Source organism: Mastigoproctus giganteus, chromosome 2 (assembly GCF_048544385.1).
Source record: "Mastigoproctus giganteus isolate SK-2022 chromosome 2, ASM4854438v1, whole genome shotgun sequence".
Classification (NCBI taxonomy): Eukaryota; Metazoa; Arthropoda; class Arachnida; order Uropygi; family Thelyphonidae; genus Mastigoproctus; species Mastigoproctus giganteus.
In genome coordinates, this window is record NC_143576.1 from 117,278,236 (window position 1) to 117,297,936 (window position 19,701).

Here is a 19,701-nt window from a genome sequence, read left to right on the forward strand (position 1 = left end):
GCTTTCTCCATTAGCTGTGATATTACGTGAAGGTGATCCATACTTGAGAATCCTGTCCTAAAGCCAGCTTGTTCTTTCATTTGATTCTCATCAAGTATTCTTTCTAATCTGTTAGTAATGACGCTTGTGAACAACTTGTAGATGTGGGATAACAAGCTAATTGGTCTATAATTTCTAATTTCTGATTTATCTCCTTTCTTATGCAGCAAAACTTATTACATTATTCCACTCCTTAGGCATCACACCTTTTCTAATGCATTTTGTGAAGAGCCTTGCCAGTTTTTGTGTCACGTCTCTTCCTCCCAATTTTAACAACTCTACAGTAACTTCACCTTTTCCCGGGGCTTTCTGATTCTTAATTTTCTTCAACACATGTTCTACCTCATCAGGAAGGATATCAGGTATGTTGTATGTGTTACTAATTTGCGAGCCATCTTCCCCACTGCTGGCATCATTTCCTTTCTCCTTGTATAATTCACTATAGTAGTCTTCTGCTATTTGAATTATGCCTTCTCTGCTATTTATAAGTACACTATCACTATTCTTCAGTTTCAGTATCATTTGTCTTTCTGTATTACTGCTCATGGCTGCTGATTTAAATCCTTTGTTTTCCTTTAATGCTTGTTCTACTTTTCTTGTGTTAAATTTTCTCATGTCCTCTCTGAGTCTCTTTCTAATGGCTTTGCATAACTCAGTATACTAAATTTTTTCCTTGTCAGTGTTTTTCTTGCTCTTCATTTGTTGTCTTTGGTTCATCATAACAAGTGTCCCTTGACTAATTTTTGATTCTTTGGATTTATTTTTACCTATAGGTTTCTTGGGCTTTATCACTTTCAGAAAGTTGTAATATTCCTTGTCAATATCTGTTGGCCCCATTGTTGTTTTCTACATTGATCAATGATATTGATGAAGATATATCAGGCACAATATAATAGCATAGCTTAATTTAATTTATTATGGATATATCTATATGGATATATAGATATATGGATATATGGATATATCAGGCTTAACGTCAAAGTTCGCAGATGATACGAAGGTTGGCAGGGTTGTTAGTGATAGTAATGACTACGTTACTGAAACAGGATCTAGCAAAGTTGGGCTGAGCAGTGGCAACTGAAGATTAACATTGTCAAGGCAATGTTAAACTTCTTTAGTTTAATTACTGCATATGGGTAGCAGTAACCCCAGAATAAAGTACTGGGCGGTAACTACACTCAGGGTAGTGGAGATTTAAAAAGACCTGGGGGTAATTGTGCAGTTAGATATGAAGTTTTCTGAGCAGTGCAGACAGGCTGCCAGAGCAGCTCATCGGGTATTGTCAATGATATACAGGAATTTTGCTAGCAGGGAAAAGGAAGTGATTATCCCTTTGGATAAGTCAATGGTCAGACTTATCCAAATGGCCACACCATGAGTATTGCACAGCATACAGGTCTGGATCATGGCTGGATATCATAATAGCAGCTCTACATCAGGAAGGATGTAGAGCTGCTGGAATTTGATACAGAAAAGGGCAATGAGATTGGTGAGGGAACTCTTACCAAGAAAAGCTTAAGTTCTGAAAATTGCAGCTTCTGGAGACTAAGCACCTGCGAGGTGATTTGATTGAGGTGTATAAGGCCTTTAACGGTTTGGGCAAGCTCAATGCTGATGGGATTCTTCCTCTAGCTCAGATTTCACACTTGAAGGGGCATAAATTCGAATTTTGAGGAAAACAGTTGCAGAAATTTTTCTTTAGCCAGCGGGTGGATGATTGCTGTAACAAACTTTCATCTGTTGTTGTGGAAGTTTAATGGCTTAAAGAAATTGAAGGAAGAACTGGATAAACCTTTGGAGCAAATGGATGAGTAAAATGGGAAGGGTGGGGTGTTTTTTTTTTTTTTTTTTTTTTTGCAGATGCTATATGAGCTTGCTTTCTTGCATTATATGCTTCTACTAATGCTAATATTTCCTGTGCTCAGCTCATGAGTGATTCTGTCTAAACAGCTAATTGGGTTAGATAAACATGATTTTTCCTGAGATGTTATAATAATGATGCCTAATGTATGAATTTTGTTTGTCTCAAAACTCATGATTGAAGTAATGATGAAATTAGACTAAATAATGTTAGTTCAAATTTTATGTACACAGGCTTTCTGCCCTAAAATTTTATTAGTTTAAGAGGAATACCTGTCACCATCTCTCATATTCTGTTAATAGGTCATAAATGGGTCATCAGACTTTACATATTTGCACATATGAAGAAGACAAATCGATGAACATGTGAAGAAAGCTCTAAAAGGAGGACTACAAAGTTTAACAACTAGGGTATTCAGGTGTATAAAGTGCTAAAGAGATTGAGTACAGCGAATGAAGATAGACTGTCCTTCCTTGTAGGTAAGACAAGAACCAGGGGGTAAATATAAAATCTGGGGGATAACAAAAGATTGGATTTTATGAAGTTCACGTATGGGTAGCACATAGTCAAATCTAGAATAAGTTATGTCACAACATGACAAGCGCTGAGTCTGACTAAGTTCAAAGCAGAATTGAATGATTACATTATGGAAATAGGAAGAGTGTGAATATTTTGTTTCATTTTTATTACTACTTTATTATTATTTTTTTTTCATTGATGCAGAATCAAGTACAATACAATAAAATTTTGGAGGATAATAAACTCTTGAACATATTTTCAAGTGTTTTATTATGTTTAAACTTAACAACAAAAGTGATATAGGCACTTTGTCTCGTTTACATTACATATCTCATTGAAATGAGTAATGAGACTATATATTGTTGATTTATTTAGAACACGAAAACACTAAAATGATAACTTAATTGCATTCAGACAATTTAAAAAAAGAATATAACAAAATAATATTCAACAATAAATAAATATGCTTTGCACTTCCCATACCCCCAGGGGCTCACATCTGGTCTGGTGAGTATGGGCTTGGCACACCCAGGGTCCTGAGTCGGATATCACCATTCTTCTCTTTCTTGGTGATTCCCTTTGACTCTCTCTCTCTCTCTCTCTCTTTCTCTCAGGGTAACTCGGGAATATTTTTTTTTTTTTTTGGCTGGTGCAGCATAAGCCTGAGGCTTCCTTGCACCACGTAGTTAATAATAATAATAATAATAATAATAATAACAACAAGTTTCAGCTTTTTGTTGGCAAACCTGCAAATGATGTTTACTGTGAGCTGTTCAAAATTACCAACATATTCTACATGTCTCAATTTAACTGTGAAGTGAGCAATCCTGTAAAATGTTGCAAATGGGGGAGGGGGAAATCCATTAGAATACTGATCATAAGGAATTTTGGTATTCTTTCAACATCAATTTGGCTTTAGATATGCATCATTATTTCTGTTAATTGAGAAATATGGCAGTAAAAAACAAAACAGACCTTTTATTGTTAGCATATGAAAACAAGCATGTTTGGTGTGCTTAGTACACCAACATGCTGGTGTACTCAGCACACCAAATGTACATCAGTGAGAGTTCTTTCTTACCATAGCAGCCAATATTGGCAAGATCTGCGAGTAGTGACATTACAAATGAACAAGAAGCTAATGCTAGGGAGATAAGCTTAAATAATTTTCAAGGGTTGTATCAGGGTAGTAACCCATATGAGAATGCTGTGTTCACAGTAATGTCAGGAGCGTCACCAATAAAATGGTTGAATCTGAACTCCTTGTTAGGACAACTAATGCCTGCATACTACGGTTAAGGAAATATGGTGTCACCAGCAAATAGGGGATGAAGATTTTCACTATGGTATATACAATGTATATAAGAAAAACAGAGAAACCCAAAGGGATGGTGTGGTCATGATTCTTATCCAAAGCAGCCTAAGCACTACAAAAGCTTTTTCAGATTTGGAAGTTATGCATGCCAATATAAAATCTATTGTGGTCATAGATAATTGGAAGCAAAGGTATAATGAGAGTGGGAATTATTTACAGACCAAAAGAATGTGAAGTTTATAATGAAGGCCTTTATGTGCAAATGGAATGGGTGAGCAAGTGTGAATCTCTTATTACAGGAGATTTCAATTTGCTCCTAACTGAATGGAGGAAGTGAGAAGGAAATTGACCATAGGGAAAAAATTTGTAAGTATCAACTAGATGATTGTTATTTGTCTCAGCATTTTCAGGAAAGTACAAGGGGGCAAGAATATTCTAGACCTGATAATCACCCATGGACCAGATGACATCATAGAGCATTACAGGAATCATTAGCAGGGATTGATCCCAAAGTGTTAAGTTGGATAACAAAAGAGGTAGCTTGTTCAATTTTTGTTTATGGATTTTACGGCACAAGAGCATTAAGGCCATAATGTGACTAATTATGATAAAAAAAGTTATGTACATAGTTTTGTATATATATGTCACTATTCTATATAGGGTAATTGATGAGTAAACGGTGGACAAGTAAGCTGGGTGTTGCAGTTTGTGCACATTTATGGCAGATCAATAGCCACAAGCAGATAAAGGTGTGTGTGTGTGTGTGTGTGTGTGTGTGTGTGTGTGTGTGTGTGTGTGTGTGTGTGTGTGTGTGTGTGTGTGTGTGTGTGTGTGTGTGTGTGATCAATCCATAGTTGGGCAAGTATAACTTCTTCATGTCTGTTCTCGCATATACTGGATTTTCACAGTTGGAGATCTTTCTTTATATGGAATAGCTTGTTATCAATTTGACTGACTTTGCGAGATGTATTTCCATTGATCAAGACATTGCTTCTTTATAATGAACTTATAGTCTGAGACTGGTGGTGTACAAAAAGCTTGGTCTATAGGAGCTGTTGTAGTTTTGGCAGCTAGGTCAGATGTTCATTTCCAACATGACCAGGAATACAACAAAAGAGAACTTGTTTGTTCCAATTTAGTTTATTCGGGGTATTCCATATCTGTCTGTGTAAGGAGTTATCATTCTTTGTATTCTACTGTGTTACTTGAATAGTACTAGAATCTGTATACAGGAAACTCTCGTATAACACAATAGTTAGGTTCCTATAAAATCTCGTGTAGCATGAAACCATGTTATATGGGACTAAGAATCAGTACAAAAAGAGAGGTTATGTTCCAAAAGCTAACAACAATACATAATTTTTTATAACTATCAGAAACTTAATTCACATTAAACATAGTAAAAACTGAACAAATATCTTACAGACTGTAATACATATATATCAGATAATGTTCATTCATTTAATTTTCTTCCTCTTCATTGTTGCAAAGTACAATCAAATGAGAACGTTTTCTCTGTTCCAAAATATCTTCACCATCTGAAATTTCTTATACAGCATCTAGATTTCGTGTATCTTCTGCTCTCTTTAAAAAATCGGTATTCTATAATTGTTTGCTTTTGCTTGATAGGTCTTTGAAATTTTCATGGTATGGAGCTAAGCATTTTTGAAGCTCCTTTTGAACTTTGCGTTTCTTTCAGTCGAAGGATCTGGATTCAAAAAATAAGATTCTAATTGCTCGGCTAAGTGTTCCTGTATGCTTTTTAGTGTAAAATTTGGAACTTCGAAATTTGAATCTGCACTATCATCCTCTGACTGGTTTACCTCTGATGCCATTTCCACCAAATCCACTTTGCTACCAGTAATCCTTGAACGTATTCAGTAGTCATATCATCAAAACCTTCCTTCATGCCAACTTAATAAGTTCTATTATCACAGCGATTCTGTTTTCTACCGGTTCAACCACATTTCCCGAATGAACTGACACTGACCATACATTTTTGTAACACGCACTTGTTGATGGTTTTACTTCACTGAGTGATAAAACTATGATTTCTATACAATCCAGAATTAAAAAATGTTTCCATGCCTCCATCACTTCAATAGATTCGGAATCAAATTTTTCCAAAACACATTGTAACGATTTTCTGATAATGAGTTTTAAAGGTAGATATAATGCCTTGATCTAATGGCTGAGTTAAAGAAGATGTGGTAGGAACATTACTTCAACATTTTGGATGATTTAAATTTTTTGGATGGCCTAGCGCATTATCTAATAGTAATAAAACTTTGAAATCTAGATTTTTCAATTTTCAATAGTTTTCCACTGGCACAAAAAAATTTAGAAACCATTCTTTAAATAAATCCAAAGTTAGCCAAATTATGCCCAATTTCCTTAGGCATAATTTAGGGATAGAATTTAATTCCCAACAAAGAAATTATTCCAATACGATTCTTAAGAACAAAGTTTAGTAATACATACCTGGAAAATTTATAAATGATTAAATAAAAACCAAAATAACCTTACAAAACCTTTAAAGTCACGAATTGCATGCTTCAAAGTCACAATTTTTTATGGTCTCAAACAAGCAGAAGTTCAATAGCTCAAAACCTAACGTGAGTATTTCCCAACAAAATAAAATATGGGGATTTCAGAATTTTTTTTTTTTTTTTTTTTCATAATGACTAGGAAGTCAACAGCGGAGATTCACAAACAATAATGAAAATGTTGAAAAACTACACTGAACATAATAGGAGAGTTTTTTCCGCATAAAAGCTCAAAAATACTATGTTATGCAATAATAATGACACAATTCTCTAACCGTGCTTGCCACAATTTTCTAACCGTGTTAAAGAAAAACCGTGGTATAAAAGTTCCATGTTGTGCGATGTTGTTGTTGGTTTAACCACATTTTGAGTTTAACCACACAAGGGCTACTAAGGCCAAATTGTGTCTGTTCATTGTTCATTCGAAAGAATGCATATTGTTAGAGATGTTAAATTATATGGTTCTGTACAAGCCAATATGTTTTAGATTCAATAAAATTTCTTCAATGTTTGCTTCATTTCCTAAGAAATTAGATAAATCACGTGATATATTCAACGTGAAGAGTGACTGAAAAGTGTTTGACTGGATGGTTGAATGTAAGGGACAATGAACCATAAAGTTTATTATTGGTGTTACTTCTCCAGATCTGTGCACATTTATCGTGGCATGCTTTGCGTATGACAGACTTATAGTCAGTGTATGGAACCCGAGGATGTTGTGAGAGAGCGGGTTGAGGATGTTTAGCAGCAAAGTCAGCACTTTCATTTCCTGGAATGCCATAATGGCCAGGGATCCAGAAAAAACTGATTGACTGATTGGACACACTGCAGGAGAAAAGCTGGGAATGAATCTGTTTCAATGTAGGATGGGAAGAGGAGAAATTCTTCCTTATGGCAGAGAAAGCACTGAGGGAGTCTATGTAAATTATGGCAGATGAGATGGAAAGCTTAATAATCTTACTAAGCACTAAGTTAATGGCATATAATTCAGCTGTGAAGATGCTGTAAGCTAATCACAGTGTGGCTGAAATTCTATATAAAGGAAAAACTGCTGCAGCACCAACTATACTGTCAGTTTTGGAACCATCTGTATAAATTGAGTGTTCAGTGTTGAGTCAGTTTGGTGTGACATAAGCATTGGGAGATCAAAATTGAGAGTAGGAGTGTGCTATAGGCCTAATGACTCTGATGAGTATAATAAGGAACTGTACAGGGAAATAGAGTGGGCCAGTAAATCAGAGAGTCTTATAATGGGAGATTTTAATTTCCCAGATATTGACTGGAATTTGGGGGCTGGTCACTCACACACTAGCAAGGCTTTTGTGGATTTATTGGATGATTGTTTTCTACATCAGCATGTTCGGGATGCAACTAGAAGGAGTAATACTCTTGATTTGATTATAAGCAGTGATTCTTCATGCATTAAGAATCTGCAGATAAATGAACCACTAGGTGGCAGTGATCACAGTGTGCTGAAGTGGGATTTACTCAAAGAGGTAACTACCATTAGGGGTAAAGGGAAGGGTTATTGCTTTCGTAAAGGCGACTACGATGGACTGAGACAGTATTTAAATTCTATACAGTGGGACCAACTGATGTTACCAACAGCAAATTCAAAATGGGAAGCATTCAAAGAACTTATCTTGGAAGCTACTAGGCTTTACATACCAACTAAGAAATATTGTTCAAGGTTTAGGCCAAAATGGATGTCAGATGAACTAATGAGGCATATGGCAGAGAAGAAACATGCATGGGATACATACAAATTAACATATGACACAGAAGCCTATGATAGATACAAGTTGATCTGTAACCAAGTTACAAAGGAGGTTAGGCAGGCAAAGGCAGATTACAAGAAATCTTTGGCAAGGGATGCAAAGAAAAACAGCAAAGAGTTCTTTACTTATGTAAACTCTAGAAGGAAGGGGATGAATCAGATTGTTCCACTTGATATCGATGGGTCAACTGTTGATGATCCTGCTCAGGTAGCTAACAAACTGAATGAATATTTTGCATCGACATTCACACATCAGGAGTTATTTAGTGAGGGGAAAGCCAGAGATGTATTCAACTCTAGCAGTAAGCTAGAGAATCTTGTAATAACTGAGAGTAAAGTGGAGGAGAAATTGTTGAAGATAAACACAAGAAAGGCACCCGGGGTGGATGGGATCTATCCAGTTATATTAAAGGAAGCAGCAAAGGAAGTAAGCAAACCCTTAGCCATAATTATGAGAGCTTCCTTGGACTCAGGGGAGGTACCCACAGACTGGAGATGTGCAAATGTCACCCCAATTCACAAAGGAGGATCAAAGGCTGACACAAGTAATTATACACCTGTGAGTTTAACTTCTGTTCCAGGAAAATTAATGGAGGCACTAGTTAAAGAAGCACTGCAGGATCATCTAGACAAGACTTCAGTTATAGCTCGGACACAGCATGGTTTTGTTAAGGGGAAGTCTTGCCTGACCAATTTGATTGGATACTATGATGCAGTCACAAAGGAACTGGATGCAGAGAATAACTTTGATATTATATACTTGGATCTTAGAAAGGCTTTTTATACTGTTGCACATGAAAGACTGCTGCACAAGTTGGAGCAGTGTGGCATTGGAGGCAAATTGCTGCTGTGGATAAAGGGGTGGCTGAGGGGGAGAAGACAGAGAGTGGTAATCAATGGACACTGCTCGTCGTGGACTAATGTTATTAGTGGAGTCCCTCAGGGCTCAATGTTGGGTACATTATTGTTTTCTGTATTTATAAATGATATTGATGAGAGTATATCAAGCTTAATGTCGAAGTTTGCAGACAATACAAAGGTAGGCAGGGTTGTCAAGGACACTACTGACACTATGCTGCTGCAACAGGATCTGGAAAGGTTGAGCAGATGGGCTGAGAGGTGGCAAATGAAATTTAACATTGACAAATGTAAAGTACTACACATGGGAAACAGCAACCCCAGAGCAACGTATCAACTCTGTGGTACTACACTGACAGTGGTAGAGAATGGAAGGGACCTGGGGGTGGTTGTGCAGGAAAATATGAAGTTCTCTGAGCAGTGCAGACGGGCTGCAAGAGTAGCTCATGCTGTATTGTCAATGATATATAGGAATTTTTCTAGCAGGGATAAGGAGGTGATTATTCCCTTGTATAAGGCAATGGTCAGGCCACACCTAGAGTACTGTATACAGGTTTGGAGGCCTCATTTCAAGAAGGATGTAGAGCTGCTGGAACGAGTACAGAGAAGGGCAACAAGATTAGTGAATGGAACAAAGGGGTGCTCTCATGAAGAAAGGCTTAAGTTTTGCAAATTACAGTGTCTGGAGACTAAGCACCACAGAAGGTGATCTGATAGAGGTGTATAAAGCCTTGAATGGTTTGAGCATGCTCAATGCTGATGGGATTCTTCCTCTCGCTCAGAATAATCACCTGAGAGGGAATAAATTCAAATTGAGGAAAGGCAGATGCAGGATAGACGTGCAGAAATTTGCCTTTAGCCAGACGGTGGTTGGTTGGTGGAACAGACTTCCATCCCTTGTCGTGGAAGTCGATAGCGCCTCAATAAGTTTAAGGCTCGGCTGGACAGATATTTTGAACGAACAGAGGGGTGAAGTGGAAGTGGGTTTTTTTTTTTTTTTTTTGGCTGATGCTGCATAAGCTTGCTTTCTTGCATCAAATGCCTCTACTAATGCTAATGCTAAAGTAGTTACAACAATATGTTGTCTTTGAAAATATAATCTGTCTAAGAGTATTTGGGCAGAATAGCCACCCCAGTTTCCCTTTTTAAACTTCCAAGTGGATCATTGAGCAGGATTTGGAGTTACCCTTGTTTGTAGTGAGAAAATAATTGGAAAGTGATTACTGTTAAAGGGATCAGTTAATACTAACCATGTCAAGATCGGAAAGATGGATGGATGGTGAACAAACTGACAAGTCTATTGCATAAGCATTGGTAGGTGGATGTAGGTAGGAGATCCAGAATTTAATAAATTAAGATCATTGTCATTCATGAATTCCTCCATAATTTTTCCTCTTCTGTCCATTGTAGCAGGACCCCCCCCCCCCCAACAATGGATGGTGTCCATTAAAGTCACCAAAAATACAAATTGGAGTTGGGAGTTGTGAAATAAGGTTGACAAGTTCTGAATTCAGAAGTGGTAGAGTTTAGAGATGGGGAAATATAGATGGGAACAATGGTAACTGAAATACCAACTGCAATACGAGCTGCCACAGCTTCTAGAGTGGTTCTCAATTGGATCAGCCTGGATCGAATATCAGAGTTAACAAGAATAGCTATTCTGCCACGAGCAGGAGAGTTTGAACTCCTATCTCGTCAGTATATCACATAATTTGAGGATTTTGGTGAAACTTGGGGTGACAAGAATGTTTCCCATAGGCACCTATGGGATTGAATTGAGCTAGTAAATCCTTTAAGTCATCCGAATGACTACTTGGTCCTCTACAGTTCCATTGTATGATGCATTATTCAGATTTAGCTGAGGATGATTCATCTGACTGTGTTTTCCGTGCGGGGCATTTTTCCAGTCTTTTTTTGGGAATGTGGGGCGTACAATATCCATGCTGTCATTTGCATAGAGTTCTAGAATGAGTGCCACTTTATCTAACCGCTCATCTACATCCATACTGTTGGGGAGAGTTTCCATTCTTTTTGAGCCTGAGTCAGGTTTTAATCGTTCTTTTTCAACTGGGACCGATGGAGCATGAATAGGAATGCTGATTGAAGTATTTGTGGTTTCATTAGTTTTTTTTTGGAGAATTACCTTTTTTAGAGGTTGAAAGTGTAGATTTAAGCCAATTCACTAGAGAGATGTTAGGTGAAACTGATACATCTGTTTGGGCTACAGTAGAAACAAGGTTTTGAGTGCGAGCTGCATAAGAACGACTTCCAGGCATGATCAACATAACTTGCATACGTGCCTCAGGAAATGTGACTTTATTTTCTGATTTGTATTTTTGAATATTCTTTCCTGTTATCCATAGCTCACAAGTTTTGGAAAAGGCTGGATGGCTTCCTTAGCAGTTTAGACAAACAGGGGTTTTGACTGGGCAATCCGCTTGAGTGTGCTCGTTAGATCTGCAGAGGGGACATATGGCTTCACCTCGACATACCTGCTGGGAATGACCATATTTCTGACATTTAAAGAAACAAACAGGATTCAGAATGTAAGGTCAAATCCGACAGTTTAAATGACCAGCTTTAATCGAAGATAGTAAGTCTGGAGTGCTAAATGTCAGAATGATGGATCTAGTTGGAGTGAGATTTCCATCTTTTTTCATCATGATCCATTTCACATTTATTACTTATTGACTGCTGAGTTCTTGGAGTAGTTCTTCGGAGACTGTAATTAGGTCTCACTCGCCGATGACACCTTTTGATGAATGTAGCATTTTGTGAAGAGTAATTGATACTGTCAACTCACCAAACATTTATAACAGTTGCTCAGGATGTTTTGAGGTGGCTGTTTAAATTAGATCTCCAGATTGCAGTCTTTGAATAATTTTTGGTGATTCAACAATAGCCACCAAGATTTTTTGAATTAGGAATGGTGATAATTTACTCATAGGTTGGGTGGATAGAGAATGAATCACGAGGAAGTTTGGGGAGTTTGGTAAACCGTTATGACATTCTGCTTCTTTTTGTAGACTTTTAGGTTGACTTGAGTCATGGTCAATGTTAGAAGTTTCTGCTCTTGAGCCCAAAGGCTCTGAGTTTGGACAATTATTTTTATCCATGATGGCTCCTTTTGGCCCTGGGGTTTATCTTTACCACCGAGGTTACCAACCAGCCCTGCCACAGAGAGGCAGGAGCAGTGCCAATTTGTGGCCAAGCGTAGAGGTTAGTAAGTTAGTACGACTAGCTAAATTAAAGAAACATGTACTTGCCTTCTTTTGGGCTCTCTTCTTAGTGATTTTAAGAAAGTGGAGCTACTTAACAGAAAATTTTAATAATACGAGAAAAATAACAAGGAAAACTCTGTTGCTGGGAAGAAAAATGCTCTATAAACACATAAGAATCGCTTGGCACCCAGGGCCCGTGTTGTGCGAGGTTTTCCGCAATTTATCAATTGTGTTAGAGTGAAACAGCATTGTTGAAGTACCGCGTTATATGGGGTTGACTGTATAAATAACACTGTGCAATTTGTTTGTTGAAAATGTGAAATTTATGGCTATGTGGATAGCACAGAGTTCTGCAGTATAGCTGCAACATTCAATAGGAAGTTTCTTAGGTATGATAACATTGGGAAATAATACTGCATCATTAACATGACTGCCAGTTTTAGATCCATCCATGTAGATTGGCGTGTATTGTGCATATGAGTTCTCAATGCAGCATGAACTTGCAGTATGCTCTTTTGGGAAAAGGTTTTTTCCCTCATGCTGTGAATGAAAGGTCACACAGTGGTACATGATATGACAAAGATGAGACTGTATGAGAGGCAGTAGGCTGTATCTTACCAAAGTCAAGTTGCCAGTCAGTGAACAATGAACAAAGGCCAATCCCTATTGATGGGTGTATAGATGAGTAAGTTCTGTAAAGGTTTCCCTATTTGATAGAGAAAAATCCATTCCAAGTTGGGTGGTTTGGCTGCCCTCTAAGTTTTGCTGCATAATTTAACAAAAGCATTCGTCTGTGTAGATACAAGGTTTCATTTTCTTTGGCATAAAAGCTCTGAACTTGTGAAGTACAGTATGCCCCTAATGTAATACAAAGGGCACTGTGATGTACAGGATCAAGCCAATATAAAGTGATTGGTCTAGCAGATCTGTGGCCTAGACGTGACTGCATTAATGCACGGGGAAAAATGCAGTAGTGTGCAATGTTTGGTTTCTCATGTTCTGCCAGATAGCACTATCAAAATGTTTAGTTTCTTAAGGCAAGCAATTCAGAGTGCTTTAATAAGTTCAAGGAAGACAAGTTTTTAATTAAATGCTACATCAAAAATGAAGATATTAGGACCCACAGGAATAGTTTGATTTTCTAGTCAAAGTTCCAAGTTTGGATTTAGGTTACACTTCCTACAGAAGTGTATCCCAACAGTCTTTTGGGGTGAGAGGCAAAAACTATTATTTTGGTACTATTTTACAACTTGGTTGATAGTCCCTTGTAACTTCATAACTGGGTTGTCAATTGTTATACCACCGGGTATGTACCCCCCCCCCCACCAATTAAAGGCCAAATAGTCCTGAAATGGCCATTTGGGTGATGGAAACCACTGAAAATAAGTAAAAAGAGTCTTCTCTAATGGGGAAGCATTACTTATTTGAAGTAGCATTGTGAAGACAGACAACTCATTGTGAAGCTTGCCTGATTTTGATTTTATTGGTGCAAACACGACTGTGGTTATACTGCGCCCATTGTGAAGTTATTCACAATATGGGATGTAATAAAAACTATGCCATTTCATCTACTTCGGTGATTTTTGTGATATAAAGAACTGATGCACTGCACAAACTTGTATGTGCAGTAATACATTAATAATAACTAGATCTTTTTTTTTTTTTTTTTTTTGTTACTTCAGTATTTACCCTCTCTGGCTAAAGACTCCTCCTGCTTTGAGATGAGCAAGTAACGAGGGCTCTCTGGACACAGAGGTAATACCAACAGCTGCAATACCGAAGGAATCACTGCTATGCCTAGAATAATAAAGAAATAATACTGTTTGAATGTAAGGTATATGAATTCCAAAATTAAACACTGAGTTATATTCAACCAAAATTAAACACTAAGTTATGTTTGACCAAAACTCAATAATTGAGCAATGTATTTTTTTAATATAAATATAAATTCAAATAAATTCAAAATAAATTCGAAATTAGAGATGACTGTGTATTAGAAAATCTTTTGAGTTAAAAACAAGTAAGGATTTGGAGTTGATGGAATATACCCAGTAATTGGTCCTTGAGGATGTCAGAGACATTCTCTCAGATATGCTAGACAGGCTGTACTGGCTATCTGGGAGTCTAAAACGTGGATGGAACTGATATTCAGGTGAATATCAGTTCCATCAGTGACCCAATTTTGGTGGTCTGTGACAGCCAAATCCCCTGCTTGCACCTTCACAATGCTGGGACTGTTAGTAATACTGGATATAACCTCCATGCACAAGCACACTGTGGGTGACCATCCAGGCATGAACCAACGTAAGCAGGGGTCAAGGTGTGGCACCCACACCACATGGAGGAATGCTTTGTGTTACCAGGCAATACCAGGTGGTAGGTAACTCTCATCAACTGGTACATTTCCACCACTTATTGGAGGCTTGAAGTGGTGGAACCCATGTTTAGTCTCCAGAGCTAAGTTCCAGTCAACCCTTCTCCATCTCGTCCATCATGCAGTATGACTGATGGCTTTTGAGGTTATGATGGACATCACGAGATCCAATCTTCCTTACATTTCAAGGGTACAGCTCTAAAACGGTGTTCGCAGGCCGGCCGCTAGTTAGTACACTGGACTGAACCTATTGGTAACTCTTTAGGAGAATTCCGGATCAGCTAGTGTATAATCTTGCTACCTCTACACTGCCATATAGTGACTGGAGGGAGTCCAAGTAGTGTGTATGTGGGGTGCGTTGTCGAGGCCATGTTATGTCAAGGATCTGGGTATATTCTTACCATGTGTACACCATATCCAAAAATTTCATTACTTCATACAGCATGTATGAATTTCAGTTAGTTGAATTTCCGTAAGTTGAGTATTACATACATCGGGGAGTTCCTGTAGGTTATTTTTACATAAAATTAACAAAAAAAATACATAAAACAGAAATATCGAAGGCCACATCCTCCTGTCAAGCATGGATAGCTAAAAATTGGATTTCTTATTTATTATACTTTGTTATAATCTAGTAAATGAAAACAAGCAGGGTTTTCAACTGGGGTTTCACAACAACATGGGCGCCAAGTAATTTGGGTTTAAGTTACTTAAACTTATTATTATTTTTTAAAATTTATATATTTATTAGTATAGTAGTATATTTATTATTGTATATTATTACTATATTTATTATATCAGTATATTTATATATTTACAGTCAGACCTCTATATAATGAAATCGATCATTCCCTTGAAAAAATTCGTTAAACAGAAATTTCGTTATAAAGAAATATGACCTTTTCAACAATGAAAATTACTGTAATTCAACATTCAGAAAAATAGTAAAAGATGGCAAATAAATCAGAAATAAGTAGGAATGAATAAATTTTCTAACATTTTCAAACAATTAATATATTAATACATACATATTAAGAAATGACTACTTAATAATGCCACAATGTATTAGTACACTTTTAAGAATTATGTCATAAAATATTTGGTTATTTTTTGTTGTGCACTGGGTTCTACTGTACACCGTTCATAAAAATGTTCCAATTTGTTTAAACACACAAATATATTTTCTGTTACATTTTCTTCCCATTGAAGGCCTCGATGCAAAGTTTCAAATGCTGCTAACATTTCTTGTTTGGAAGATTTAATAATGCCCTCATTTTCATCCAACTCATCATTGATTACCAGTTCTTGAAATATGCATCAAAATGTTGGAGTCACTCGGATATTCAGCTACTATGATATCATTTTCAACTCCTAAAAATTCGTTAAGAACAATTTCTCCACTGATCAAACCATGCTTGGAACTCTTCCCAACATTACTCCATGTCTTGTCGTAGTTCATCCCTCTTATCGATGTTAATTAGTGTTTTAGCAAAACCAGCTTTTACGAAACAATTCTTAATCATTGTTTCCATCACATCTTGACTCCATATGTTTACCAACTCTGATATGTGCGTATCATTTTGTTTCTTCTTGTTATCATTCTGTTATAGATTTGCAGATGTGCATTCCACAAATCTATAACAGAATTTGTACATCAACCGGTGAAATACCACCACTTTGCTTATTGGAGGCTTGAAGTGGTGAAACCCATGTTTAGTCTCTAGAGCAAAGTTTCTGGCATCCCCCCCCCCATACTTCTCCTTCAACCCATGCACGGTACTAAGTACTATAGATTTTGATACCTTTCGTGTTTGGGGTTTTCATAAAAAAAAAAAAAAAAAAAAATTTGTACATTGGTTGGTTTCCATTCTAAGTATAATTTTTTGCAGATGCACCTTTGGTAGTGCAATTTCAAATCCTTGGTCCATTAGCTCCAATTTAGATGGTGTATTCAGAGGGAAGAAAACAAGCTTCACACTTATAAGTTTTGAAATTACCTATTGAAGGTGGGCAGGGCAGTCATCAACAATCAGCACAATTTTTCTGTTTTCTTTCATCATCTTTCTATTGAAATTTAAAATCCACTGCTCAAAAATTTCACTTTTCATCCAAGATTTTTTGTTGTAGTTTCAGTCCAACTCAATGACTTTACCCCTTTGAAACAGTGGGGTTATTTACTTTTGCCTATTACTAAGAGCTAATTCTCTCCTTACTATTTTTACCACCTACACATTTATCAACTTTAAAATTCAGTGTCTTTTTCGACAAACATTTAAAAAAATAGACCTGTTTCTACAATGTCGAATATGTCTTTGGGCTCGTAATCCTTCATAATTTTTTTCAAAACCACTTCTTTCTAATGGGCATAGTAGTCTTCGATTGCAACTCCACTTTCATCAGAAATAACTTTTTCAAGTAAGCCATGGCGCTCCTTAAATTTGTCCAGCCACCCAGAACTGGCTTGGAATGTTTTATGTCCCAGAAAAGATGCATACTCCATAGAATTTTCTTTTATTAAGGCCCTGATAAGTCCCATTATCAGGGCCATTAATAAAATCTACATCTTCATACAGGCATAATTTCATAATTTTGTAGACTTCCAACCGGGTCCCCTTTCCTCAAACAGTTTGAAAATCTAAACACGGTTTTTCAGAGTGGTTAACAACCTAAAAGCAATTTCTTTTTTTCTAATGCCCCAATCTACGCTATTCAGCACTTACACTTTTTCACGCTTCACTAAAATTTTTCCTCTTAGACACCGTAAGGTTACTTGCACAGCAGCTAAAACAAAACTGATTTAGGGACCACTTGTACATACCATGTAAACTGAAAGAGGTGAAATTTAGAAAGTGTGGATGGCTCCTTTCTACGAAACAACAGATGAATTTCCGGGATAAAGGAAAATCACTGTCTCCTAATTCTCTAATAGGATGCTTACAGTACAAAACAAGTTGACCAGAGCCAATGTCGGTATCGGGAACATGCCTTAATCTTTGCCAATGGCTGTGGACACATAGCAGTTGATCAACACAACCTTTCATTACAATACAATAGTGGCAGTTGTATAGGTTTTATTACTTCTTCTTAGCTATTGCCGTCCAACTGCTGGGGAAAGGACTCTCCCAAAACCTTCCATCTTTTTCTATCCCACGCAGTGGTTGGCCAGTTTCCTCCTGCAGGGTTTTATGGGCACCATTAAATTGTAGAATGTTTTAGCTTTTAATTCGTGGAATTAATCTCTTTAGCTCTTAAAAGCTAAAGGGATTAATTCAAAATTTGTTTAGTTCATAATTCATGCTTTCTACAGCATCAGTTTTATTGTCTAAAGGCCAGAGGTGTGAAAATTGCGTGCCTAAGTCTCTCGAAATCAGTTTGTTATATGGAAATTTTCTTTGTTATATGGAAACAATTTCAATGAAATGACCAGGGGGAAATCAAAAAAAAAAAAGTTTGCTATATAGAAAAATTTGCTATATAATATTAGTTTAAATACACCATAGAAAACTCTTAAATGAAAAAACTATGTTTGTAGTTTGAAGGGGCTTCATTTTATCTGTATCTCATATTGTGCTCCTCCTTCACAACGAATTGCCATGTATTGCAATACCTCGAATAAGTAACACTTCACCAAAAGAGAAGACTATTGTTACTTATTCTCGGTGGGCACCACCACCACCCAGATGGCACCGTTTCAAGGCTTATGGGCCCTTCATCATGGCAGCTCGTTGTGAAGGAGGAGAACAATATGAGATACAGAAAAAATGATGCCCCTTCAAACTACAAACATAGTTTTTTTGTTTAAGAGTTTTCTATGCTATGGTGCATTTACACCAATATTACATAGAATACAGTAAACCCCGCGAATAGCGGGGGTTACGTTCCTGAGAAATGCCACGAATACTGAGTTATGGCTCCCATAGTAATAAAGGGGTTCCGCTCCAAAGTATGAAATATATAAGAAAAACTAGTCTAAAATTTTGTCTATGTACATATGTATTATATGTACCTTCATAATATGATTATGTACATAGACAGCACATAGTGAAATACAAGCATATGGCATCGAAATGAAAATAAGAAACAATTTAATATTAAATGTAATATTTATTAGAAATTTCAAACAAATCTTTCAAACCAGCGCCTTTGCTAGCTAAAAAACTTATCCCGCCAGTGCTATCACCAGTTTCGCTAAAGTGTTGCTAAAGGAGTTTTGCCTTTTCACGAATGATGAGTGAACTTAACGGAATTTTATTTTGAGTTCGGTCTTCTATCCACAGATTTAAAGCTTTTCCATTTTTTCTAATTTAACATCACGATTTACAGAGCAAATTTTTGAAACAATTAGCGCGTCTTCACGGAAACTACGGCGGATTTTTTCTTCCGATTTTTTGATTGATCGTACCGTTGACTCATTGATTTTATAATGTTTTGCCATTGAGGAGATACTTTCACCATTAGAAATTTTATCTAATAACTCAATTTTATTTGCTAATGTCATCACCTTCTTTGATCTTTTCACATTTCCCTTGTTATTCATAGCCATATTTTTGTTATGGGTTAGAAAGAACTTGTCCACAATAAAGTCATTTTCTTCCATTAACACACTCGAAAAAGTGTTTTACACTGCAAAACGGTAGATTTATCACTTTTGTAAGCATATTAATTTATAAATTGATAAATTTATTCAATTTATAAGCATATAAATTAAAAGCAAACGACGAAACCTTCCATGACAAGCGCATAACACATGCTGAACAAGGATTAGCAAGAATCACCCACTCAGCGCTGTTTTGACCAGGAAAGGTAATTTTAGCAACGCACATGTTTTTTTTATGGCAGAAAATGTTCACGACGCTTTAAAATTCACATTTTTTTAGGTTTCATTTTATATTAAATCAGCATACATGAATAGGGGGGTTTACTGTATTTACACTCTTAAACATATGATGCTTTATTGCATCAATCTTCATTTTAGAAAAATTTGCTATATGAAAGTTTGTTAAAGAGGGGTCCAGCTGTATTAGTAGATTAATCAGCTGATACTGGACAAAAAACTCAACTACTTGCATTTATTTGCTTTGTCCATAATGATAAAATAGTAGATCAGTTTTTTTTTTGCTGTAAAGAACTTGAACAAACAACGACAGGCCAAAATATTTAATACATTAAGTACCTTGGAAACTCGTGGTTT

General features: G+C 36.6%; 1 protein-coding gene across 4 annotated transcripts in view; it reads right to left on the bottom strand.

Annotated features, from left to right (window-relative positions):
- Positions 1 to 19,701, bottom strand: part of LOC150089519 (glucose transporter type 1-like) — a 1,237,972-nt gene that overhangs the window by 322,737 nt on the left and 895,534 nt on the right. For all 4 annotated transcript variants that reach the window (XM_090368637.1, XM_090368634.1, XM_090368635.1 and 1 more), the window contains one exon: positions 13,826 to 13,933. In XM_090368637.1, the coding sequence (XP_090224763.1) occupies positions 13,826 to 13,933 (108 nt within the window). The remainder of the gene's footprint in view (positions 1 to 13,825; positions 13,934 to 19,701) is intronic.